This window comes from Dasypus novemcinctus, unplaced genomic scaffold, assembly GCF_030445035.2.
Source record: "Dasypus novemcinctus isolate mDasNov1 unplaced genomic scaffold, mDasNov1.1.hap2 scaffold_215, whole genome shotgun sequence".
NCBI classification, from domain to species: domain Eukaryota; kingdom Metazoa; phylum Chordata; class Mammalia; order Cingulata; family Dasypodidae; genus Dasypus; species Dasypus novemcinctus.
The window spans coordinates 55,500-81,761 of record NW_026688187.1 but is presented as its reverse complement, the minus strand read 5'-3'; the positions used below and the strand labels follow the sequence as shown (position 1 = coordinate 81,761).

Here is a 26,262-nt window from a genome sequence, read left to right as displayed (position 1 = left end):
TTCTTTGTGACATGGTTAAGCCTTTCAAGCATCAGGAAACTTTGACTAGCTTAGAAGACAAAAGCCATGCCCCTGGGCAGCAGCCCCTCCTCAAGACAAGGAGCCCATTGCTTCCAGGGATAGATATATGAGTGGTTGGCTAGAAGTCCTAGGACAAATTATTGTTTCACCCTGAGATTGTGGCTGGGGTTTTTATCTCATTCAAAATATGTATTTATTTCTATTTTCTTTCTTTGAAATATAAGAGTGGCCATAGAGCCTCTAGTGTACCCAAAATTTAGTAGTTTTCATCTACTGTTTCAAGTAAGGGTTACTTTTCCTATAAGAAAGCCCAAGAAAATTGAAAAATGGTCAGTGGGAAATCCAAGAGGATTACAGGATCCTAAATGAGAAGAACTCCAGCCTTTCAATTCAAAATATTTATACAGATCGTATATGTCTAGAGAATAGAAATCAGTACATTGAATAAAACATGGTTGTACAGTTTCTGCTAGAAGAAACCTCATTGTAGATCAGCCCGCTTGTCTTTAGAATATTCTTAATTGTAAAGATCAGAAAATGTCCCAATTGCAATGAATTTCTATTCTGGTTGTTATAAAAAAAGACCACTAAGTATTCTACATAAATCCCAAAGAAATCTTAAAGGCTATTGTGGAAGGTCATTAAAATAATGGTCCTCCATAAGTCATACTTCCCGCTGTCCACCTCTCTTTACAATGTGTCATTTCTTCTCTTTCCATCAAGAGATGCAATCTGTTTTTTCACCTTCTTGAAACTGGGTGGATTTGTAAATTTGCTTTGACCAATAAAAAGTGGCAGAAGTGAAGCTGTGCAAGATCCAGAAACTAGGTCTTAGTAGCCTTGCAGGTCCTGCCCGCTGCCTTTTGGCACCCTGAGACCATCATGCCGTGAAGAAGCCCACGCTAGTCTATTGGAGAATACAGGACCACAGACAGAGAACTAAAGCAGCCTGGCCAGTTCCCAGACACGTTATTGAGATCATCTTGGAAAATTCCCACCCTTTGAGTTGTCAGATGACTGTAGTACCAGGTGAGTGCAACAGAAGAACCATCCAGAAAGAATAAATTGTTTTTGTGTTTTAAGTCAATAAATATTGAAATGGCTTGTTATTGCAGCAAGAGATAACTGATACAATGCCCCCCAAAATTTAAAAATCAAGCCCAAAAAAACCTGAATGCTTTCAATGCACTAGCCCTTTAAGTAAAACTTTCCTGGTTGGAAAATATACAGTCTTGTCACCAATCTAATGTACCTAAATATGTTATATAGTTGTTAATATCCCCATGACTTAATAGCTCATAGGACTAAATCTTAAAATGATTTTCTACTTGGAAAAAAGATCTTCCAAATGAAAAACTGGAGTGTTTTCTATTATAAATCCTTTGGTTAAGAGGAGATACCACACTGACAAGAAGAAAAATAAACATATATATAAATGAGTGGTATAAAATACTAAATTGTTAATAAAAATTAAATATCTTTATTCTCTAATAAAAATACTTTATCTCCTTTAAAAAAATTTTGGACGAGAATAAAGGAAATCTTACTTCGGCTTAATGACCTCAGGGCCCCTGCTGTGTAACAAGAAAACGTACAAAAGATATACAAATGATCAATCAGTAGGTTAATGATCAGTAATCATGAAAATGCTGAAGAGAACGGGCAGTGGACTCGGCGGCTGAGGCGGCGGCGTCTACGCAGTTTCCCCGGCGTGAGCAGACACGGCGGGGCCTTCGGAAAGGCGGCGGAGTCCCGGCAGTGGGAACACCCGAGAGCAAAGCCAGCCCGGCTTTCCAGAACACCTGGGCCTGGTGAAGAAAAAGAAAGATTAGAAATTTCGTGCAGATAACTAATGAAAAAAGCAAGAATACTCCAAAGCTCTCCGGAAGAAGGCTCTTGAAAAATATCCAGATGAATTCTACTATAAAATGACTCGGGTTCAGCTCCAGGATGGAGTTCGTGTTATTAAGGAGACTAAGGAAGAAGTTTAACTCCTGAACAGCTGAAACTGCTGAAAACTCAGGACACGTCAAATACATAGAAATGAAAAAAGGGTTGAAGAGCTAAAAAAATGGAAAGACTAAGAGCAGAGCTCCATCTGCTGGATTTCCAGGGGAAACAACAAGCATGTGTTCTTCGATAGCAAAAAAGAAATTGTACAGTTTGATATTGCAACTCACCTGCAAACAGCCCCTGAACTAGGGGACAGAGGGTTTAATAGAGCCGCAACAGAGTCCTTGGGGAAGGAAAAAGTGAAAGGAATTACCCAGTAGGGTAAATTGAAGTGGATAGCTAAAGAAAGGCAAAAGCAATGTAACTGCCTAACACAGGGGATTCAACAAGAGAAGAAATTGTTACTGCACAGAAAATTCAAACACACAGAGATCTTCTGGATAAAACTCTGAAGGTGAAGGTGAAGAAAGAAACATTGAACTCACTATTTACAAAGTTCGGAGTCATCGAAAACGAAGTATTATAGATAAGTCTTATCATTTATTCCAGGTGGACAAGAATTGTTTTTTTCTTAGTCACCCCAAATTCCTTTAGTCCAGATGGCATGGTTTTTCTGTTTGTAGCCATAATTTGTTGTAGATTTGACTTTTTGTTTTCATTTTTTAAATTTTTATTGAAGTATATCATTCATATGTGAACATATGTAAATTTTAAGTGTATAATAAAAGTTGTGCACTTACAAAACAAACATCCATAACATCATACAGGTCTCCCATATGTCACTCCACCACCACCACCTTGCATTGTTGTGAAACATTTGTTACAAATTATGAAAGAGCATCGTCCAAGTATTACTACTAATTATAGTCCACAACTTACAGTTGGTGTATTTTTCCCCCAACCCTCCTGTTTTAGTCAGCCAAAGGGGTGGTGATGCAAAGGACCAGAACTCTGTTGGCTTTTATAAAGGGTATTTATTTGGGGTAAAAGCTTACAGTTACAAGGCCCTAAAGATTCCAACTCAAGTTTGCTTTCTCACAAGTCAGTTGCCACATGTTGAAGCAAGATGGCAGCTGATCTCTGCCTGGTAGCTCTTTCCTGGGCTTCCTCTTTCTCTTGAGGCTCTGTGGGCCCAGCTTCTCCCCGATCTCAGCTGTAAAAATTAGGGCTTGTCTCTTCCTATGTCAGGCTCTAATCTCTCCCCACGGTCAGCTGCAAACTACCAGACAAATGGCTCATCTCTCTTTCCCAGTCCCCATGATCAAACATGACAGAGTTCTCTCTCTTCCAGTGTATTTTCTTGAGTGTCCAGTTTACATAGCCCCACCAAGGGGGTGGGGCTCAACCTGAGTCATGCTTTACCAACATGGTTGAATCAAAGCCCTAATCTTTTTTTTTATTGTTTTTTTAAAAAGATATTAGATCACAAAAAAAATGTTACATTAAAAAATGTAAGAGATTCCCCCATACCCCACACCCCACATCCCCACTCCTCCCACATCAACAACCTCTTTCATCATTGTGGCACATTCATTACATTTGGTGAATACATTTTGGAGCACTGCTGCACCATATGGATTATAGTTTACATTGTAGTTTACACTCTCCCCCAGTACATTCAGTGGGTTATGGCAGGATATATAATGTCCAGCATCTGTCCCTGAAATATCATTTAGGACAATTTCAAGTCCTGAAAATGCCCCACATCTCATCTCTTCTTCCCTCTCCCTGTCCTCAGCAACTCCCATGGCCACTTTCTCCAGATCAATCAAAGCCCTAATCTTAACCAAGGGCCCCTCAACTGAATTTAATACAACCAAAGGGTATTACACCCAGACAAATAGATTAATTTACAATATAATCTTTCTCTTTTTGGGATTCACAAAAATAATCTCAAAATGTCACATGTCCCTATTATTTTTTTTGTTCATAAACCATACAATTTCATTAATATTTAAATTTTAAAATTTACATAATTAGTCCTTATAAAATGGTTCTCTTAACCTTAGTTATTACTACAAAATATGTGGACTACAAAAATAAAGTTGCTCCATGTACACAAACTGGGTAAAATTTTAAAATGCCACATTTTTCTGATAAATTTGTATTATCAACAATAATTGTACTGATGTTAGCTTGAATAAAACTTCTGAATCCCAAAATAACTTTAGAACTTTGGATTAATATAATATTGAAATAATTAGTTAATAGTCTGTATTTATCTGAATATTTCTGAAGAAATTAAATTCAACACCTATTCATCTTTTATAAAAGTTCACAATTTTTTTTTACATAAGAAAAACTCTTACCGTATAAGGAAAACAAAAGCTTCTGTAAATGATGAAGTGTTTTTACCAAAACCTTACAACAAAAGTCCTTGTTACGTTGTTACTGGTTTGAAAAAAAAATGGAAGTACTCCAGGTACAAGAAGAGTTGTTCTATTCAGTATTGTACTGGAGGTTCTAGATTGTACAGTATGATAAGAAAAGATACAATAGCATAAGGATTGGAGAGGAAGATATAAAAAGATTGTAGTTGTTTATGATCATAGAAAGCCCAAATGAATATTTTGTCAGATTAATTTAATCTACTGATTTAAGAGCATTTAGCAGTGGATATACAATTATTATACAAAATAGCAATTACATTCCCATCTACCAGAAATAAATAATTTTAATATATAATTTTTAAAAGATATTATTTTAATAGCAAGTACCTAGGAATGATAATAAAGTACCTAGGAATAAATCTAACAATTATAAAACTTTATATTGTAACAATAATTAAGATCTAAGAAAACCAAAAGATATTTATACAAATTTTATGGAAGAAAATAATCATTGTAAAGATGTCAGCTCTCCCCAAATTGATCTACAGAGTAAATACAATCCCAATCAAAATCCTTATAGGTTTTTTTATGGAATTTCATAAGCTCTAAAATATATAGGAGAAAGAAAAGACTCAAGGATCTATGAATAAATCAGGGGAAGGGACTTTCCCTGAAAGAGACCAAGGCTTATGACAAAATTAGATCATTAAGGCAGTATGGTATTGGCACAGGGATAGACAAAAGATAAATAAAACCAAATTTAAAAAGACAGAAACAGACCCACATACATAGTCCTTTGATATATAATAGAAGTAGCACTGCAGATCACTAGAATAAGGAACAATTAATTATTGATACAGAAAAAAATTAACTGGATCCTTACCTCACACCATATATAAAAATCAATTTTTTTAGATGGATTAAAGCTTTAAATGTGAAAGTCAATGCATTAAAATTTATACAATAACATATAAGGTAATATTTTTATGATGATAATGTTAGCAAAGACTTTTTGAACCATACACAAAAAGCAATAATCTTTTTTTTGAAGTGAGAAATTCAACTACATTAAAATTAGGAATTTCTGTTCATCAAAAGATACCATAGGGAAATGGACTTGGCCCAGTGGTTGGGGCGTCCATCTGCCAAATGGGAGGTCCGCGGTTCAAACCCCGGGCCTCCTTGACCCGTGTGGAGCTGGCCCATGCACGGTGCTGATGTGCACAGGGAGTGCCCTGCCACGCGGGGGTGTCCCCCGCGTGGGGGAGCCCCAAGCGCGGGGAGTGCGCCCCGTAGGGAGAGCCGCCCAGCGCGGGAGAGGGTGCAGCCTGCCCAGGAATGGCGCCGCCCACACTTCCCGTGCCGCTGGCGACAACAGAAGCGGACAAAGAAACAAGACGCAGCAAGAGGGACGCAGGGAGCGGACAACTGGGGGAGGGGGGGAATTAAATAAATGGATAAATCTTTAAAAAAAAAACAAAAACCATAAAGTGAAAAGACATGACACAAACTGAGAAAAGTTAATTGTAATATATATGGATTTTTCTCCAGAATATATGAAGATCTCCTAAGAAGGAATAAAAAAGCATACCTAATGGAAAATGGATAATAGACATAAATTAGGCAATTCACAAAAAGGGGGATATGAATTGTCAATAAACATAAAATAACGTTCAACCTCATGATTAATCAGCAGTTATGAGCCCAGGTTTTTCTGATCTTTGTCATAGATTGAGTCACTTTGTACATCTAACAAATTTCATAGGGATTTTGTCACTCAAAGACTTGTTCATTATTATTGCTTTCTGTTTGGGATCTAGAAACAGATCAACTGTTTGAGGCCAAAAATTTCTGAATTTTGTCCATTTTTTCATTGGGTTGTCTCTTTGTTTTTGAGTTGTGGAATTTCTTTATAAATTCTAGAAATTAAATCCTTATTGGATATGTGATTTCCAAATATTTTCTCCCATTTTGTAGGTTGTTTTTTTACTTTCATAATGAAGTCCTTTGATGCACAAAAGTTTTTAATTTGATGAAGTCTCATTGTTCTTTATTTTCTTTTGTTGTTTGTGCTTTTGCTGTAAAGTCTAAGAAGCCAATATCTAATACAGGATACTGCACTACATTTTCTTCTAGGAGTTTTATTTGAAGTCTTTTATCCATTTTGAGTTAATTTTTGTAAATGGTCTGGGTTAGGGGACCACCTTCATTCTTTTGCATATGAATATCCAGTTTTCCCAGCACCATTTGTTGAAGCAACTATTCTTTCCCAATTGTGGCTCATTGTTTTGAGGGTAGGAGAACTTCAAAATTAAGATGTTAGCAAGATGATGCTTTCTCCCTTAGTTCCACAGCATTCTGATGCAGACTGCCAGCAATCCTTGGGATTCTTTAGCTTTTATTTCTACTTCATGGCAAGGTCCTCTCATAACTCACTTCTGTAATTTCTAGGTTCTCTTTATAAGGTTTCCAGTAATCCAGATTAAGGACCACCCTGGTTCAATTGCCACATTCTAACTAAAAATAAAGTCTTCAAAAGGTCCTATTTATAATGGGCTCATATCCAAAGGAATGGAGATTAAGAACATATTTTTTCTCTGGGATACATAACCTAATCTACCATAGAGCTCATGCTATGGTGCTCATGTATAGCCTCCTTCTCTACTATAGTGGCTACTCTGTTATGGGTCCATAATGCAAGCACTGGAGTGACCAAGAACAGAGTTTGGCTGATCTCCCCTGGAAGAGTCTTCCTCTCCACCCAGTTGTTCAGTCCTTCTTCTGCAGTGAATGCTCCCTTAGGCATTGATCTGAGAAGCAAAGACCTGCACACTTTGTGCTCACTCATGTATGTCCACCCATATGCCTTTTTTGAAGAACTTTTGGGTAATCTTTTATCTTCCAATCTTGCTCCTTCTAGGTCCCCAACCAACCAGCCAAGTCAGTCATCACTGCCCAAGTTTCCATGTATATCCTCTGGAAAAATACACACACACACACACCACTTCAGTAGTTTAGAACAACAGTGAATGGAGCCCCAGTGTGGCAGCAAATCATTTCTGGTTACCACCAATATATGAAGCTACTCTATTCATGTGATTTTATTTCCCTCCTCCAACAGCTATGAGGCCATAGGTGCAAACCAAGGGAGAAGAATCAGTCACATGTCGGTCTAGACCACTTGTTTGTCCATGGAACCTGCTCAGGCCCAATCCAAAATACAACATTTTCATCATACAATGGATTGCTGCTTTACCCCACCCTATGTCATGACTTGGTAGAGTTGACAATATCCAGTTCATGATGGACAGCTCTAGTTACATGGGCATTTAATGTCTCATGGTCAAGCATTCAGTCTCTACTAGAATCCAGAATCATGCTGGTTGCTGATTTCAGACGTTGTTGAAGGCCTGGCCTTACTCCTGAACCATAGAGCATGCCCTGCAAATCTTCAGTTGGGACATTTCAGAGATTCCACACAGTATCCTTACTTGCATGGACACCTCTGCCAACATTGGATCTGTTGTGTCAAATGGTCCAAGAGGCTAGGACACTTACATCACAGCCTAGAGCTATAGCAGAACACTCTTTTGCTCGGGGCCTCACTCAAAACTCACAGGCTTCTAAATCATCTGATGAATGGTTCAGACAACAATTCACAGTACAGTATATGCAGCGTGTCTTTTTCTTATGGTAGCTGGCCTAAATTGCAATAATGTGTTTTATGTTAAGAACTCCTAAAACCCTCACTGTTGTGACAGGTCCCTGAATCCTTGTAGGGTTTATTTTCCACTCTTTGACATGCATGTATCTTACTAGAGCATCTTGAGTATTTGTTACTTCCTACTTACTACAAATAGCTAACATGTTATCATCAATATAATGGGCAAACATTATACACTGTGAAATATGAAGACAATCAAGATCTTCAGGAAAAAAAATAAAATACTTTTTTTTTTAATTTTTAAAGATCCCTTTGGAATATATTAAGGGCAGAAGAAGAGTTAAACATAGATCCAGGCAAGTCAGTGAAGAACTGATGTCCCTTCCAGGTGAATATGAACAGTTTTTGTTTCTTTTATGTACTCTTTTAAAATAAAACATTTACCATACTAATAGACATGTACCCAGTCCCAGAGGCTGTGTTGAATTGTTCTAAGAAAGATACTACTACATGGTTAAGTGTATAGTAGTCCATCATTGTCCAGGCACTGCTCTAGACACTAGAGATTCAAAACCAAATAAAATGTAGTCCCTGCCCTCAAAAAATGTACCATCTCTTAGACAGACATATAAAAACAACTAAACTTAAATCAGTGTTTAAGGAAAGTGGGGGTGGCCTGTTCTACCCAGGAGCTTCTGGAACAGCTTCATAAAGATAGTATTAACCTGTGCTAGGAAAGATAAGACATCTCTCCAAGTGGATTACAGGGCCCAGAAATTTCTTCTGGTAGCTCCAAGAGAGAATTCATTCTTTGCTTTATCTGACTTCCAAGGTTCAACTGCATTCCTTGGCTCATAGCTTCATCACCCAGTCTCTCATCTCCATCCTCACATCTCCTACTACTCTCTGATCTGCCTCCTCTTATAAGGACCCCTGTAATTACACTTAGCCACCCCGATAACCCAAGATAATCTCCCCATCTCAAGGTCCCTAACTTACTTCTACAAAGTCCCTTTTGCCATTTAAGGCAAGTCACACATTGTTCACCAGGTTTTCTCACCATTTTTTTCTTATGTTCTATGTCAAGAGTCAGCAAATCATGGCCTATAAGTCAAATCCAGCCCACAGCCTAATTTCATAAAGTTTTATTGGATTGCAGCCATGCCTATGCTTTTACATACTGTCTATGGTAGCCTTTGCAGTTACAAATGCAGAGCAGTTGTGATACAGAATGTGTGGCCCTTAAAGCCCAAAATATTTACTATCTGGTCTTTTACAGAAAAAGTTTGCCAACTATTGTTCCAGGCCAACCAAAATAGAAATATCTTTTCTCTGGGGTAGAACATAACTTGGTGTTTTTGATTGCCATGAAAATACTTCTCGAGTATTTTTCTCAACTATAGTACTGAATCCACAAATCATTCTTTCACCTTGACACAGGAACCATGACAAGCTAGTCACAAGACTCTGAGGTTGTAGTGCTTGGCTTTGGGGCCCGTGGCTACCATCCACTGTCCTCCAGCAACTAGGGTGGCAGATGGATAGACACTAGTAATTGTCAGGATATTTTTCTGTCTGGAAGCCTATAGGATTTTCTCTGTCTTTGGGTTTTGGGAATTTTACCAGTATACAGCTAGATGCTGAGTTTTTCTAATTCATCTTGGATGGGACTCAGTGTCACCTTTCAACCAAATCTTGTGCTCAGGGACATTTTCTATTACTTGTTTGCTTATTCATTTGTTCTTCTTTTGTACATTATTATTTTGTACATTAGGTTTCCTAGATCTGTCCTCCTAATCCCTTGTCTTTTCTCTCATAGTTTTTATGTCTATGTTTTTGTTGTGTTATGAAATATTTTTGTGCTTGATTTTTCAGATAATTAATTTGGTTCTCAGCAGTGATCAGCTGCCTTTTGTTTCACTATTGCATTTTTTAATTAGAAAATCATGTCTCTTAGTTCCAGGAAGTCCTTTTGTACTCTAGTGGTGTTTTCTTGAGAATTCCCTTTTTTCCCCTTTTTGTTCATTGTTTCCTAAAGTTCTGAGTCTCTTGTCAGCTGGCTGTGAGCCAAGGCTGAGCTCTGCTCTAACACTCTCCTCCTCCTGCTGAGCCTGTATGAATGAAAACAGGCACAACAAGAGTGCTATATAGTAATCTAAGTATCCTTTAAAAATAAATTAAAAACATATTTTTTAAAAATTAGCGCTGTGCTGGAGTGGATATAGTTCAAGTGGTTGAGTGCCTACTTCCCATGTACAAGATCCTGGGTTCAATTCCCAGTAGAGATGTCCACAGCCTTAGTCACCCCCCAGGTGGTCCCCTCCCACGGGTCATCCTCACTATTTATCCAAGGCTCTCTTGCCACATGGTACAGTCTGCAAGGCTACACATTTCAAGAGCTCCTTCCCACTACACACAACTGCTGATACCTGAACTGGGCTGGGTACCAAAGAGTACAATGGGCTAGGTTAAACAATGGGATTTATTCACTCATGGCTTGAGGCTGGGAAAAAGTTCAAATCAAGGCATCATCAAGGCGATGCTTTCTTCCCAAAGACTGTGGCTGCTAGCAATCTTCAGTCCTTAGCTTGTCACACAGCAAAGCAGTGTCTACTGGCCTCTCCCGTCTCTTGCAGTTTCCCTCGATGTTCAGCTTCTTGCTTCCTGTGGTTTCTCTCCTTCTCTCTGAATTTCACTCTGCTTGTAGAGGACTCCAGCAATAGGATTAAGACCCATCCTGACTGAGGTGGGCCACACCGTAACTGAAGTAACCTCACCCAAAGGTCCTACTTACAATGGTTCACACCCACAGGAATGGATTAGGCTTAAGAACATGTTTTTCTGGGGTACACATAGCTCCAAATCATCACAGTACCCATCTGTTTCAGGACACTTTCCCTTGCAGGAGAAAGGTACAGTGGCCAAGGATTTCATCTCATCTTCTCCATCTGGGGGAAGAGGAAACTGGAAAGAACCAAAACATCATTTTCACATGCAGATCAGCTCCTTTAGCATTTCCTGATTCTCAGCCCACATTTCCAGGATGCATTTAGTTCATTCGGCTGGCATTAATTAAACTTCTACATGTCATTCACAATTGTGAAAAGTCAAAAGATGACCTAAGGGAAGTACATTAGTTTCAGTACAAAAAAACAAACCTATCACAGTAATCCAAAAGAGGTAAGTCCCTGAACCAAAGTAATAGCAAAGGCACAGAAATCAGAGGACATTTGTGAGCTAGATGGAGGAGGCCAGAGTGAACTACTGGAGAGTGAGAAGGAGAGGTCCACACCCACTCACTGTTTTCTCCAAGAGCATATAAAATGGGGAACAGATATTTGGAAGGAAATTCCTGTTTTTGAATTTGCTGAGTTTAAGGTGGCTGGGGAGCACATAACGTGCAATTTATCTGAGGAGATTAGACTGTCGTCAGCATCATATGGTAGTTAAAGCCACACGTGTGGATGAGGCCACCAAAGGGTCCGTAAAGCTAGGAAAGCAGAATGACAAGTAAGAGTCCTGAGGAATTCAACATTTAAGGAGCAGATAGACTTAAAAAGACACAGAAAGGAGACTGAGAAGTAGAACCTTTGGAAAGAAGAAATAACAGAAGCAGGAAAGAGGGTTTAAAAGAGTGAACATCAGTGCAAGGCTACTTAGTACAGCCACATAGACTGTGCACTTGCACAACTCCAGGGAGCATCATTCCCATGGACTCCATTAATGGCATTCCCAGAGAATGGTGCAGTGCACAACCTACACAACCAGGTGTGGCAGAGCCACCTCAAGATGAACTAAGCTCAACTAAGATCAGAAATAAATGTGAGCATTAGCGTTGGCAATATATGGAAATCGCTGGTGACTTCAACAAAAGCAGTCTCAGTGGTAGGATGAGGTCAGGAAACAACAGAGTGAGAACTGTTGGATATTGTAATCAATTATACTGATGGGTGAGAGGCAAATGGAATGAACTCGAGGGGAGGCAGGAGGCATGGACCACTCCTTCAAGAAGCTGGGCTGTGAGGAGGGTGGGAGGCAGAATCCAGGGCTGAGAAAGGGTTATTTGGTTTGGCTGGTCAGTCAAGGAGTCAGGTTTTTGTTCGGTTTAAGATGGCAAATAGTTGAGCATGTTTATCTGATGAAAGGAAAGGGCGAGTAGGAAGGGAGAAGTTAAAGAGAAAGGCCAGATCAGCAAGGTCCTGAGAAGACGGAATGGCTAGGTTGAGAACTAGGGAAAAAAGGATCATCCTTAAGGAGGAGAAAAATCATTTTCCCCCTGAGCACAGGGAAGGGGATCCCAGTAGATACAGGTTGAGATAAGTTTATAGGTGTCAGGTGAGACCTTTCTACAGCTCTTGCCTGAAGACCTTCATTCTCAGTAAACTCAGCTACAGGACCCTCTGCTGAGATAAGAGAGGGAGTTATCAAGAAGAAACCTGAAAGGAGAGCCTCTAAGTGCAAGTGTTCCTGGACTGAAAGAATAACCTGAAGCTGATGTAAGGCACTCACATCTCTAAGGAAAGAAGGTGACCATTAGAATGGGCGGGGGTGGGGGGAAGCAGATGTGGCGCAGATGACTAAGCCCTGCCTACCATATGGGAGGTCACGGTTCGGTTCCCAGGGCTTCCTAAAGAAGACAGCGAGCTGGTACAATGGGCAGTCACATCAAGCTGACGCAACAAGATGACACAACAAGAGACACAAAAAGAAAAAACATGAGAGACACAACAAAGCAGGGAGCAGAAGCTCCCGGCGCCTCCTAAAGAAGACAGCAAGCTGTCGCAATGGGCAGGCACAACAAGATTATGCAACAAGAGACATGGGGAGGAAAAGCATAATGATAGACACAACAAAGCTGGGAGCAGGGGTGGCTCAAGCCATTAAGTGCCTCCTTTCCACATTGGAAGTCCTGGGTTCAGCTCCCAGTGTCTCCTAAAGAAACAAGGAAGACAAACAGACACAGCAAGTGCAAAACAATGAGGGAGTGGGGAGAAATAAATACATTTTTTAAATCTTTAGAAAAAAAAAGGAAGGAGGTATGTCAGTCCAGAAATCGTAGGGCAACTTTGGGAGATGGTGCCCGTTCAAGCACTGTTCAGGCTTGTGTTTTTGTCTGGGTCTTCCTGACAGGGCTGTGGAGATGGCTCACCAGCAACCAGAGTCAGCCACCATGGAGACGTCTGAGCAAACTAATTTCTCATCCTCACAAACTAATTTCCCATCCTCACCAAGCAGCCTTGGGATCATGTCCCCTCCCATTGCTTTACTTGCAGATGGAGAATGCTCTGGTCATGCCAAACTGAGCACTGGGACTATGTGCCACTTCCATTTCTTCCTATAAACAGAAAAACTCGGTCTAAAAGTTAAATTGTTTCTTTAAAGTTACAGAAAACTTGCAACTCAGATCTTTTTTAAAACAAAGGCAGTCTCTAGGGATTTGTATGTTACAGGAACAGCTGCCTCAATGGATTCAGTATGCCTGATAGTGAGTTTGTTCTGCGGCCTTGCACCCTATGTACATGCTTTCACAACCAGTCCCATGGCTTTAAATACGGTCTTACGTAAATAAACAAGATTCTCAATTTTATGTACCTCCTGGATTCTCCCGAGATTTATATATCCAATTTATCTATGTGTTCCCTCTACTTGGAGAGATCTCAGACTCCAATTTAATGTGTTCAGGACAGAACTTTCTATTTTCCTTCTCAGACCTGCTCCTCCCACCCATTTCCTCATTTTTGGTAGATGGCCACATCATTCTCCCAGTTACTCAGGCCAGAAACTAGGAGCCATGATTCCTCTTTCTTCCACCCTCCACATCCAATCCAGCAGCAAGTTCTATCAGTGGAACCTACAAAGTACATACTGAATTTGTCCACAAAAAGAGAAATGGACACAGACAGCAACAAGACAACAGGATTGGGAGAGGGGGAAAGGGGAAAAGACAAGACACTCAGAGATTTCCTGTGACACTTAGAATATAAGTCAACTCGTCATCCTAATGGAGAAGAGCCTGCCTTCCATGGTCCCTGACTCTTTCCTCCTCCTTCCCTCCTTCACTCTCCAGCCCCACCAGCCTCTTTCTGTTGCAGGAATGCACAGGCTCATTCTGCCTCAGGTCAGAGCCGTGGCACATACTTGCTCACCCTGCCCTAATGCTCTTCCCCTGCAATGCCACATGCAGGTTCTGTCCTGTAATTCCCTTGAAGAGGAGATGGCAGATAGCTGCCTGTGATGTCACGCAAGGCTGTACAGGGGGAAAGGAGCTGACCAGAACTGTGCTAGAAGCCTTGCATATATTATTTAATCCACCCAAGAACCTTCAGAGCAATTATTATTCTCTCTACTTTTAGAGACAGTGAACATGTGTCCAGAAGGTCACACAGCAGTGAATAGAAGTGCCAAAGTCTCAACCCAAATCCGTTTCTGTCCCTACACCCATCACCTAGGCAATTACTTCAGTTACTCATGCACTGGAGAAAGGCCTTCCCCAACTACCCCACCTAATGTTGTCCCTGCAACCCCACCCTCTACTTGTTAGGACACCTTGACGTTCTGATTTCCCCACAGCACTTAGAAGGAGCTGAAATCACCTTTTTAACCTGTTCTGTCTCCCCCATCTCCCAGGGAAGCCATGAGAGCAGAGATCTTGTCCATCTTGTGAACTGCGTCCCTACTGCCTCAGACAGGGCTTGGCACATGGTGGGGGCTCCATAACATCACTGAACTTGATTTTGGTCAAAAGAGGTACCTGACTGACCATGCAAGTCAAGCATCCTCTTGGAAACCTTTCGAACTACCAAAAGCAGGTGAAACAAACCTAGAGATTTACAATAGTTGACACCAGAAGTTAGCTCAACTCTCAAGCTGTCATTTACTGGCCAGACTTATTTCCTTCTTGCATCTACATAGTGCAGAAACTGCCATCTGGGCCTGCCCAGCCAATTGCCCTTGGGAGCCCAGGGTACCAGCTGCCCATGCTCGCCAGGGGTGAGCAGATACCACTGCTGCCTCCAGCCCCTCCCCACTTGGTGTTTTGTTCTTTATTTTTTTTATGAGTAGACTTATACCAAAGCATTTTTTTCCCTGAGATAATCTGTAATTGGCTAGCTTTTTTTTTCTCATTATATTGGTAACATTTTTATTGTCATTGGAAATTGTTCCATAAATATAATTGAATAGCTACATAATATTTCACTATCTGGACAGATAATTTAAACAATTCTCTTTAGACAATTTTTTTTCTATTCTAATGTGACTATGACATCTACCTCCAAATATAAGTATTTTTTCATATTTTAAAAATTTCCTCCAGGATAGATACCCAGAAGGGCAATTATTAGATCAAAAGTTAACAATAGTGCTTAAAGTTCTTGATACAGTTCCTGATAAAACCAGGCAGAGCCAAAAAGCCCTAAGCACTGAAAAAATTATCTAAGTCCTCCCATGTAATTCATAATAAAAACAATACCAGCCTGTTACATAGCACCCTGTCTGTTCCTCCGTAGTAGTAACACAGGTGTTAAAAACTTACGTGGGGGAAGCGGACTTGGTCCAGTGGTTAGGGCGTCCGCCTACCACATGGGACGTCCACGGTTCAAACCCCGGGCCTCCTTGACCTGTGTGGAGCTGGTCCATGCGCAGTGCTGATGAGCGCACAGAGGGCCGTGCCACGCAGGGGTGTCCCCCGCGTAGGGGAGCCCCACGCGCAAGGAGTGCGCACCATAAGGAAAGCCACCGAGCACAAAAGAAAGTTTAGCCTGCCCAGGAATGGCACCACCCACGTGGAGAGCTGACACAAAATGACACAGCAAAAAGAAACACAGATTCCCGTGCTGCTGACAACAGAAGCGGACAAAGAAGACACAGCAAAATAGACACAGAGAACAGACAACCAGAGGAAGGGGAGAGAAATAAAAAATAAATTAAATTAAATTAAATTAAATTAAATTAAATTAAATTAAATTAAAAACTTACATGGTTATCAACCCCCGTCTCTTAAGCTTCATGAAGACAGGGACCTTGCCCAGCTTATCCATACTACCTATCACATATTAGTTGCTCAATAATTACCAGGTAGATGGATGGAAAATTTGAAAAACTCAAGAGGAAAACTGTTGGATACCAACCCTCCAAAGGCCATCTCACCTCCCACCACGCCAACATCACAACCAGCAGCACAACTCACAACCACATCAGTTCCATTTATTCTTCATACAAATATTTTACAGTTTTATTTTTAAATCATATACACATATTCATACAAAGAAAAATAAATTTCAGGATGAAACCCTGGGACCATGGTAGTTTAAAAAAAAATCTATCTGATCGCTAGCTAGAGAAGACAAGGCATGAGGCTAGCAGTCATTTCTGGGGTTAGTGTGGCTCCCCACGCCGGGGGCAGATGAGAAGATCCAGCTGCTCCCTCATCTTCCCTCAGTCTTCACCTTGTGGAGGTAATGGCAGGAGGAAAATTTTTGACACTCTCCCCCAGAAACATTTCAAGAAGTACAGCAAAGGCTTATGGTAGCACTGGACCCCCTACTCCACTACGACTTTGGCAGGATGGCAATTTGTGAACCAATGTTCCAGAACAGCGAGCTCAGTTCCCACGGGCAGGTCTTTCTAGGAGGAGGGACTGCAGCACTCACTCGCCACAGCCCTCAGCCCACCCAAGAGCCCAGAATAGGGCCCTTACGCTGATCCCACCTGGCCCCTCTAGGTTCACTCCACAAACGAGCCCTCCTCCTACTTCACACCCAAACACTCTGCAGCAGCTGACCCTGGCCCCTCGATGACCCACGCCTGAGCTCCCGAGGCCCCTAAGCTAGCAGTCCCAGCGTCACCGCATGCAGCATCACACTGGCGGGGAAGGCGAGCTCACAGCCAGGAGAGGTCCAAGAACGACAGCGCTCCGAGCACCCTTACCAACACGGCTCTGCTGAGCCCCTCCAACAGTTACTCAACCAGGCTGACCCCTCACACGTCCCGTCCCAGGAGTAATCATCTTTAGAGGTGCTCGGAGCAGAGCCTCCTAGACACAGCTGCCCAAGGGAGCTGTGTTACTATCAATTCCCAGTAAAAGTGGAGGGAAGGACAGACATTACAAGTGTGGTAGGCCCTATCAGACCTTTGGGTCCTACCCAAAAAGCAGCACCGAGAAAGGGCATGATGAGCAAAGAGATCTGCAGCTGGCTGTACAGCCCTTGAATTAGCAAGGGCCTCAGGGACAACTCAGCTCGGTTTCCTACCAATGTGCAGGGTGGAGAACACAGACTGCCTGCCCCTGCTCTGAGGCAGCTCCTCAGAGGCCGAACCGCTTGCGGTCATCAGCCCACCCCCTTGGTAGGTCCGTTTGGGGAGAGGGAGTCATGTCCGGAGCGGGGACCCCTTCCGGCGGACACTCACAGGGCAGCCCATCCCACTGTCACTGGTGTAGGCCAAACATGGAGAGGAGGGTGGGCAGGTCGTGGGCGTCAGCCGCCCCATAGGCATCGCTCTGGCCTAACATCGACAGCGCCAGGCGCAGGGTGCTCCAGATGTTCTCCGACATGGCGCCCCCTTCACCCCGAGGGCCCCGGCTTTTCCTCTGCATATTCAGGGCCTCCAGAAAGTGTTCCACAGCCTCCCTGTGGGAAGAGGAGGGTTGAGAGCTGAGAGCCGGCGCACAGAACAGCAGAGGAAGGAGGCAGGTCAGTGGGCAGGTGGAGAGGGAAGGTTGGGGCTGAAGAGCCTCAGAGAGTGAGGAGTTAGGGCCAAAGGCAGGGAGGAGGGGGTCCCTCACTCATCCCTCTACACACGCTCTCACCGGTGGGCCCCGAGGTTGATGCAGCTGATGCCCAGGTTGTAGCGGGACCGGATGTAGCCGGGCTGCAGCTCGAGGGCCCGGCGGTACGCGGCGACTGCCTCTTCACTCTGGTTTCCATTGGCCAGGGTGGCCCCCAGCTTGTTCCACAGCAGATAGTCCTAGGTGGGGGTGGACAAGGGTCAGAGCGTGAGCTACGCTCAGTCCACTCCTCCCCCTGCATCATACCCGTTTGTGTCCTTCCCCCTCAACAGTTCGCTGTGACCACAGTGGAAGCCCCTGTCCCAGGCAGACCTCCTCGTGTCCAGGTGACCCTCGGCCCTCCCTCCCCCTCCTTCTCCCACTCTTCCCAAGGCAGGCAGTGCGCGGGACGCTGTAGCGAACTCCCCTGTGACTCCACAAGCCCCAACGAGGTTCTTCAGCAGGGCAGTCACCCCCGTCTCCTTTTCTCCCCTTAGGCTCACATTGGGACGAACGCTGAGGGCAGCTGTGAAGCAGTCCACGGCCTTGTCATACTCCCCGCTCAAGTTAAAGAGGACGCCCAGACCACACTGCACGTCAGGGTCGATGGAGGCCGGGTCCAGACGCACCGCTGCCAGGAACAGCTCCTTCACTTCGAGAAACAGGGAGCTGGATGAGGAGGAAACAAGGGCAAAAACAGGAGGTGGATGGATACGCCTGTACTCCTATCCACCCAGCTAACTCCTCAGGTCGTCAGTCATATTCCCTAGAATTAGTGATCTACCAGTCAACCCTCCTATTCCCAAATTCCAATGTAGCAGCTGTTTTTCTGTTTCACCCCAACACTGCACTGTAGGATGGAGACCTCCTCCAAGTTGATTTTGGATTTTCCATCCTACTCTTGGATCCTAGAGGCTCAATCTAGCGGAACTTCCAAGCCAAAGGTCATCCTCCCACTGGGACGCAGGGTATCATCCCTCATCCCAGGAACCCCTCACACTCACTCAGACAACAGAGATCCCAAGATACGCTTGCTGGGGCCCAGGCCCGCCCCACCAGCCCCCTCTTCGCCAGGCGCCACCAGGTGGGCATAGGCAGGTGAGGCACGCAGCCAGTCTCGCAGGGTTTCGCAGGCCTGTCGCTGCAGGGACTCGTTGGTGAAGCTCACAGCCAGCGCCATCAGTGCCATCCGGTTATCTGGCTTTAGCTCCAGGCACCTGTTTGGACCAGGGTGGGCAGACTTGGTATCAGCAATGACTCCAGCACCCAGCACGTCCTGGGAGCCCCCCAAGTTTTGACACACAGAGCTAACATAGCTTCGCTTGCCCAGGCCCCTCAGACTAAGATACAGAGGAATCCTCCGACATGTGTTTACAGATCTGAGAAGGGGAAAGTTTCACCAGCCAACAAAGCAGTTGGGGTCCCACAAATGAAATCAAAAGCTGACAAAGGAATGGAGCCAGGTGTCACCAACTCACTCCAAACCTCAGTTTCATCATGAGAAAATACCCCAGCTAGCGGCGAGGAATAAAAGGCAAGATCTGGGTCTGGGCCCCTATCACGTTAAAGGCCGTTTGTGGAGCCCTGGAACCACGCCCACCTCTCAGGGTACTCACCGCCGTAGCGCGCTGATGGCTAACAGCTCCTGTTCATTCTCTGCCTGGGTGGTACCCAGATACTGCCAAGCCTGGAGGGAAGGTGGCAGGCTCCATCACCCTCGTATTCTTCTTTTCCAACCTTCCTCCCTCAGGCTTCCCCACTCACCATCTCATGCCCACTCCCCCACCTAAGCCATCATCCAGGCCCTAACCCGTCAGCACTGCTCTTTCCACACTGGAGGACGGGTGCCCAATCTGAAATCAGAATAAGGCACTCACTTCCATGTGCTTAGGATCCTGCTGCACGGCCGCCTCAAAAAGCAGCACAGCATTCGGCAGGTCCCCCTCCTGAAGTCGCTGCAGCCCTTCCTCAAAAGGCTGCGGGTGGTCACGGAGGGGGTTCTCCTCCTCAAACTGGTACCCCTACAAGGAAGGGAAGCAAGTGAGGAACCATCTACAAGACAGCTATCACACTCGGAGCAGCAGCGATGGGAGGATGACAACCAAGGTAGAAGCAGAGAAAAGGGAAGTCAAAGGCCCCCAAAAGGGAACCAGAATTAAATGTAGCAAATTCTCCGTACTATAAAAGATCATCTGTGACTACAGTAAAATCATTCAGTATTTTGCTCACACTGTCCTCTCCTGTTCATGATAACTGGAAAGCTATGCAAGTCTACAAACCCTGATCCATGCTGGGAATAAGCTTATTTTAGGAAGTCTTTATAGGCTTGCATTTCCATATCCTTGACTCCTCACCACTGGAAAGAACATATTTCTTAGCAGAACCTACTTACAGTAATGAGATCAGCTCTCCTTAGCTATTCAAAGAGTGGTCTCGGTATCCTGCAATAATGCGATAACGTACAAACAAAATGCAATTTGGGGAAGCGGATTTGGCTCAATAGATAGAGCATCCGTCTACCACACAGGAGGCCCAGAATTCAACCCAGGACCTCCTAACCCATGTGGTGAGCTGGCCCACGTGCAGTGCTGATACACACAAGGAGTGCCAAACCATGCAGGGGTGTCCCTCGCGTAGGGAAGCCCCACGCACAAGAAGTGCGCCCCGTAAGGAGTCGCCCAGTGCAAAAAAAGTGCAGCCTGCCCAGAGTGGCACTGCACACATGGAGTGCTGATGGAGCAAGATAATGCAACAAAAACAGACACAGATTCCCGGTGCTGCTGACAAAGAATCCAAGCAGACACAGAACAACACACAGCAAACGGACACAGAGAGCAGACAAACGGGGGATGGGGGTGGGGGGGAGAAGGGGAGAGAAATAGAAAATCTTTAAAAAAAAAAACAGAAATGCAACTTGGAGCCCAAGGCCCTGCCATTCAGCTGCAGCTCTTACCTAACCCAGAATCACTGTACACATTGACTGGATAGCATATGCTCAAGCACTTTGAAATGTTCATTTATTCCCTCAATTTCATTCTTAATAATTATTAACATCAATCTGTATCTGGTAGTAAATGAAAGCTGGATCTCAAAATCCCAATGGCAGAGAACACTTCGGAAAGACACTGCTCTCTCTGTACAGTGCCACTTCTAGCTGAGAATTTCTACTTTGAGAGAAGAATTATACGATGCTCTCTGCAAAGCTTTGTCTCCTGGTACTTTATTGTAAGCAGAGAGGTAATAAGATAACATGGGAGTCACTAAATAAGCATATGCCTCAGGGCAAGCAAATAAAATGCTCATTTTGGGGACATAAACGGTTACCATCATGACAATGTATACCACATATAAACAAGATACAAAATACCATGCAGGACCCTTCTAAATTCAGTTAAGGACAAATGAGAATGAAACTATACATATTAAAGACATCATTATGGTGAAACTGCTTAAGAAGAGAACCAGAAACACTTAACTCTTGCCAGCAAAGTTCTGAGCCATAAGTTATCAGAAGCAAATTATTTATTACTAAAGGAAAATAGTTAAAATGGAAGTTAAAGAAGCAAAATACATTATAGGAGATGGGTTTAGGATAAATGTATTAAAATTAGGTTTATGTTGAGAATAGGTATATTCTTGGGACATCTCTGTACAATACAATAATACAGAAGGCATAAAATGAATAAGATGACCCTAAACCAGGAATTGGCAAACTTTTCCTGTAAAGGGTCAGATGATAAATGCAGATCTCTCACAACTACTCACCTCCAAAATTACAACACAAAGAACCCACAGACAATACACAAACAAATGAGCATGGCTGTGCTCCAATTAAATTTTATTTGTGGGCACTGAAATTTGAATTTATATAATTTCACATGTCATAAAATATTACTCTTCTTGTGATTTTTTCCTACCATTTAAAAATGTTAAAACCATTCCTAGCTTGTGGGCCACATAAAAACAGGCAGGCCAGACTTGGCCCATGGGCCAGTTTCCCAACCCCTGTTCAATAAAGTAAATCTTTCTGCATTCAACCTCAACTATTATCCATCACCAATCCACACTTTAAGCCACACTCTAGGAAACAGATTATTATTATTACCTATAACTCAATTTCCTAGTGAAAGTAGTTCCTGCCCTTCAGAGCTATTGAGAGCGACAAATGAGAATATATACCAACCCTACCAAAAGGCTTAATATAATGGCCATAAATAGGTATTATCCTCACTGCTCTGGATACTTCCTATATATGACAGCCAGAAGTGATCCAAATGCTTTTCATGTGTCTTCAAGTAGATGCTGCAACAAATCAATGCCATCCTCTTGTCTAGGGTTCTCTAAGCAACCCCCTGCCCATGCTATCTATTATCCTTGAGATCTCGTCAATTACTAATCACAGAAGAATTTTTCAAAATTAGAATATTTGCACAGATAGGAAAAGAGGACTCTGGAGGAACCCTCAACAACCCACAGCATACAGCATCTAGGCTTGGCATCGCTACTGCAGCCTGCAAAGTCTAACCCAAGCCAGTCACTATGTCTGACGCATTCTCCAATACTTCATAAGCTCATACTCAGAAACAGGATCACTGCTAAGAGTCTGTCCCATCACAGAAGTTTCTTACGGTAATTGTGGTAGGGGGCAGTCTTAGCGTGGCCTGCTGCCTTTCCCTGGGACCGACTAATACACCTTGTGCTCAAGACCAGGTGTGTCAGCCAGCAGGATAAATCACAAACCCCTAGTAGATAAGGGGACTGTTGGTACATTCCTTCCCCCACTGCCCCAGGTATGTTTATCTATGTGAACATTCCCTGGGGACAGGTGGACTCTGGTGGGCATGTTTTAGGACATCCAGCTCACACCCTGGTGGTGTATCTGTCCCTGGTGGAGAGGGGAGCAGAGTTCCTCCACTGCAACAGCAAAGGAACACAAGCGAGGATGCTGTGTGGGGACCATCTCCCTGCCAAGGTTTGAGGCCCGCAGGCTAGAGGAAATGAAGCTCGCTCTCTTCTCTATGTGAATAAAACATCTTTCCACCAGAGCCTCTGTGAGTTGTGCTTTTTACTGGCGACCCCAACGCCTGCACTGGAGTGGGTTGGCATAACTTTAAGTGTCTCTCCTTCTGCCCAACAGTAACAGTCTACAATATGTGCTGGAGCTATAGATTTAAGATGCCTCTGAAAAGTTAGGGACTACCAATAAAAAATGGTACATTCAAAGAGATCCCTGGAGTTTATCTGACAATCAGAGTCAGAGTCACATAAAAAAAAAAAAAAAAGATTACTGATATATAATTTATTGTTAGTTAACATAAAGCCAGATGGAATCTGAATTGTTCACTATTAAGGAGTTAAAGAGTACAATGTATTTTTGTGGAACATTAATGCAAGATTTTCCAATCATAATTTTTCAATATCCCAAGGTATCAATGATATCAAATAGGGCTCAAGAATCTAAAAACAAACCTACTTCTAAATTTTTAATGAAAAAAAGTATTCTACCCAGCATGTCATAAATATGGGCAGAATAAATTCTAAGAAAAAGTGCTGCTCATTGAAATTAGTACTATGTCTACATTTTCAAAAGCTTGAAAATTTTGGTCTAAAATACATAACTTGCCATTTGTAAACTGATGGTACCTATGCAATTTATCAAATTGTTAATACACATTAGTAAGTTTTAACTCCGGGCATTTCCAAAGTACTTCTTCATTAGAATTCTATAGAAGGGATTCATTTTCTAGCAAAACATAGGCGGGGTCACAAGAAGTTCTCTTTTCTATTATACCACAGAATAATAGTTCCCAGAAAAAAGGAAAAATATATAGGAAATCAAAGTGGAAAAAGAAAAATCATATTTTTCTAGCTCTAAATTTTTCACAGGCTCTTGAAACCAAGCCTTTTTTATGGTACCATGAACTTCTTTCTTCCCAGTCTTTGCACAGGTCCCTTATTATGTCAATCTCTCTCTCCAGCATCCTGCTTTGTATCTCAGGCCCTGGTTCTAGTCCCTGATTCCTTTCCCAACAATATCTGAGTTAAAAAAAAAAAAAAGACATCACTACCCATCTGCCCAGTCCTGTTTTGCATCTTTTCAAAACTAAGCAATGGGAAACGGACTTTGGCCCAGTGGTTAGGGCGTCCGTCTACCACATGGGAGGTCCGCGGTTCAAGCCCCGGGCCTCCTTGACCCATGTGGAGCTGGCCCATGCGCAGTGCTGATGCGCGCAAGGAGTGCCCTGCTACACAGGGGTGTCCCCCACGTAGGGGAGCTCCACGCGCAAGGAGTGCACCCATAAGGAGAGCCACCCAGCGCGAAGGAGGGAGCAGCCTGCCGAGGAATGGCGCCGCCCACACTTCCCGAGCCGCTGACGACAACAGAAGCGGACAAAGAAACAAGACGCAGCAAAAAGACACAGAAAAAAAACAGATAACCGGGGGAGGGGAGGGGAATTAAATAAATAAAAAATAAATAAATCTTTAAAAAAAAAAAAAAAAAACTAAGCAATTCTCTCCCTTCTCCCTCATGCTTCAACTCACATCCCCAAGTACCCTACAATCCACAGGTAGATTTGTTTTTATGGTATGAGCCCTGATAAAAAATATATGCTAACAAGTTAACAGCACACACTATATACAAAATTAAGTCATCTTCCACCACTGGCTAATGGGAAATTTTCCTAATATTTAATATAATTCTTTGAAAACCCTAAATTGGGGCAAGTGGCTAGTATCTATGGGAAGAGTGTAGAACTTAAAAAGAATTATTTAAAAGTGAGTGCCCTTCAGGAAGCATCTTTAGGACTTTGTGTTAGGCAATGGTTTCTAAAACTTTGTACCAAAAGCACAAGTAACAAAACTAAAAACAGATGAATGGGACCTCATCAAACTTAAAAACTTTTGTGTATCAAAGGACTTCATCAAGACAGTAAAAAACAACCTAGTTAAGCAGCTCTGGCTTAATCAACTGGGCTCCCATCTACCACATGGGAGGCCCTGGGTTCGCGTCCCAGGGCCTCCTTGTAAAGGCAGGCTCGCCTGCACGCGCAGAGATCTGATGGCCTGCCCCTGGGAGAGCTTGGCACAGCAAGATGACCCAACCAAGGGAGAGAAGCAGACACAGAAGAACACACAGTGAACGGACACAGAGCAGACAGTGAACAAGCTGTGGGGGGGATAAATAAATAAATAGTAAAAAATAAATTTAAAAAAGACAACCTACAGAATGGAAGATGATATTTGGAAACTACATATCCAGTAAGGATTTTAATTTCTAGAATCTATAAAGAAATGCTACAACTCAACAAAAAGACAAATGACCCAATCAAAAAAACGGTCAAAAGATTTAAATAGACATTTCTCAAAAATATATATAAAATGGCCAAAAAGCACATGAAAAGATGCTCAACATCTTTGCAAAGAAATGCAAGTCAAAACCACTTCACACCCACTAGAATGACTACTATTAAAAAAAAAAAACAAGTAACAGAGAGGATATGGAGAAACAGGAACACTCATTCATTGTTGGTAGGAATGTAAAATGGTGCAGCAGCTGTGAAAAAGTTTGGTGGTTTCTGAGAAATTTAAGAACAAAATTACCATGAAACCCGGCAATCCCACAGGGTTGATTAATTTGTGAAGAATTTTTAATAAGGTTGATTATAATGTTTGGAAATGATAAAAGTGATGGTAGTACATTATTGAGTGTAACTAACAGTGCCAAAGTGTGTGTGTGACTGTGGTTGAAAAGTTTAGGGCTGTGTATGTCTTTAGAAAAGCTAGAGGATGAAACATGGGACTATATAACATAGTGAACCCTGTTACTAATGATGTATTTGGTTAATGTACAAATGTAAGATTTATATAATAGCGAAAAATTTACATACTATAACAAGGTGTTAATAGGGTGTTATATGGGAAAAAATAAGTTATGGACTGTAGTGAACAGTAATATTTTAATATTCTTCCATCAAATGTAATAAAAGTACCACACTAAAGCTAAGTGGCAATAATAGGGGGATACAAGGGGGATGGGGTTTTTCTTTTTGGAGCAATGAAAATGTTCTAAAATTGTGGTGATGAAAGCAAACCTCTGTGATTATATTGAGAGCCACTGATTGTACACTTTGGATGGATTGTATGTGTGTGAATAAAACTGCTTTAAAAAAAGGAAAGAAATGAAAGCAGTGACTTGACAGGTATTTGCACACAGATGTTCATAGCAGGCATTATTCACCACTGCCAAAGATGAAAGCGACCCAAGTGACCATCAACTGAAGAATGGATAAGTAAAATGCAGTACATGCGGTATATCCGTACAACGGGATGTTATGCAGCCATGAAAAGAGTGAGGTTCTTATACATGCAACTACATGGATGACCCTTGAAGACATCATGTTGAGTGACGTAAGCCAGACACAAAAGGACAAATATTGTATGATCTTACTGATATGAAAAAATTAGAGTAAGCAAAGTCATATATAGTCAGAAACTAGACGACAAATTACCAGGGACTGAGGAGGGAT

General features: G+C 42.6%; 1 protein-coding gene and 1 pseudogene across 22 annotated transcripts in view; one reads left to right on the top strand and one right to left on the bottom strand.

Annotated features, from left to right (window-relative positions):
• Nucleotides 1-1,478: 1,478 nt before the first annotated feature.
• Nucleotides 1,479-26,262, bottom strand: part of LOC101425137 (peroxisomal targeting signal 1 receptor) — a 36,863-nt gene continuing 12,079 nt past the window's right edge. For 15 of the 22 annotated variants that reach the window (XM_058292688.2, XM_058292695.2, XM_071213627.1 and 12 more), the window contains 6 exons: nt 19,612-19,755; nt 19,351-19,421; nt 18,739-18,951; nt 18,238-18,403; nt 17,777-17,934; nt 16,153-17,597 (listed from right to left, as the gene is read on the bottom strand). In XM_058292688.2, the coding sequence (XP_058148671.1) occupies nt 17,396-17,597; nt 17,777-17,934; nt 18,238-18,403; nt 18,739-18,951; nt 19,351-19,421; nt 19,612-19,755 (954 nt within the window). In that variant the 3' untranslated portion in view covers nt 16,153-17,395. Of the gene's footprint in view, nt 1,830-10,432; nt 10,933-16,152; nt 17,598-17,776; nt 17,935-18,237; nt 18,404-18,738; nt 18,952-19,350; nt 19,422-19,611; nt 19,756-26,262 lie in introns of those variants that run through there. The other 7 variants (XM_058292691.2, XM_058292690.2, XM_058292698.2 and 4 more) reach the window with 3 other exon arrangements.
• Nucleotides 1,649-2,568, top strand: LOC131277644 (probable U3 small nucleolar RNA-associated protein 11 pseudogene; annotated as a pseudogene).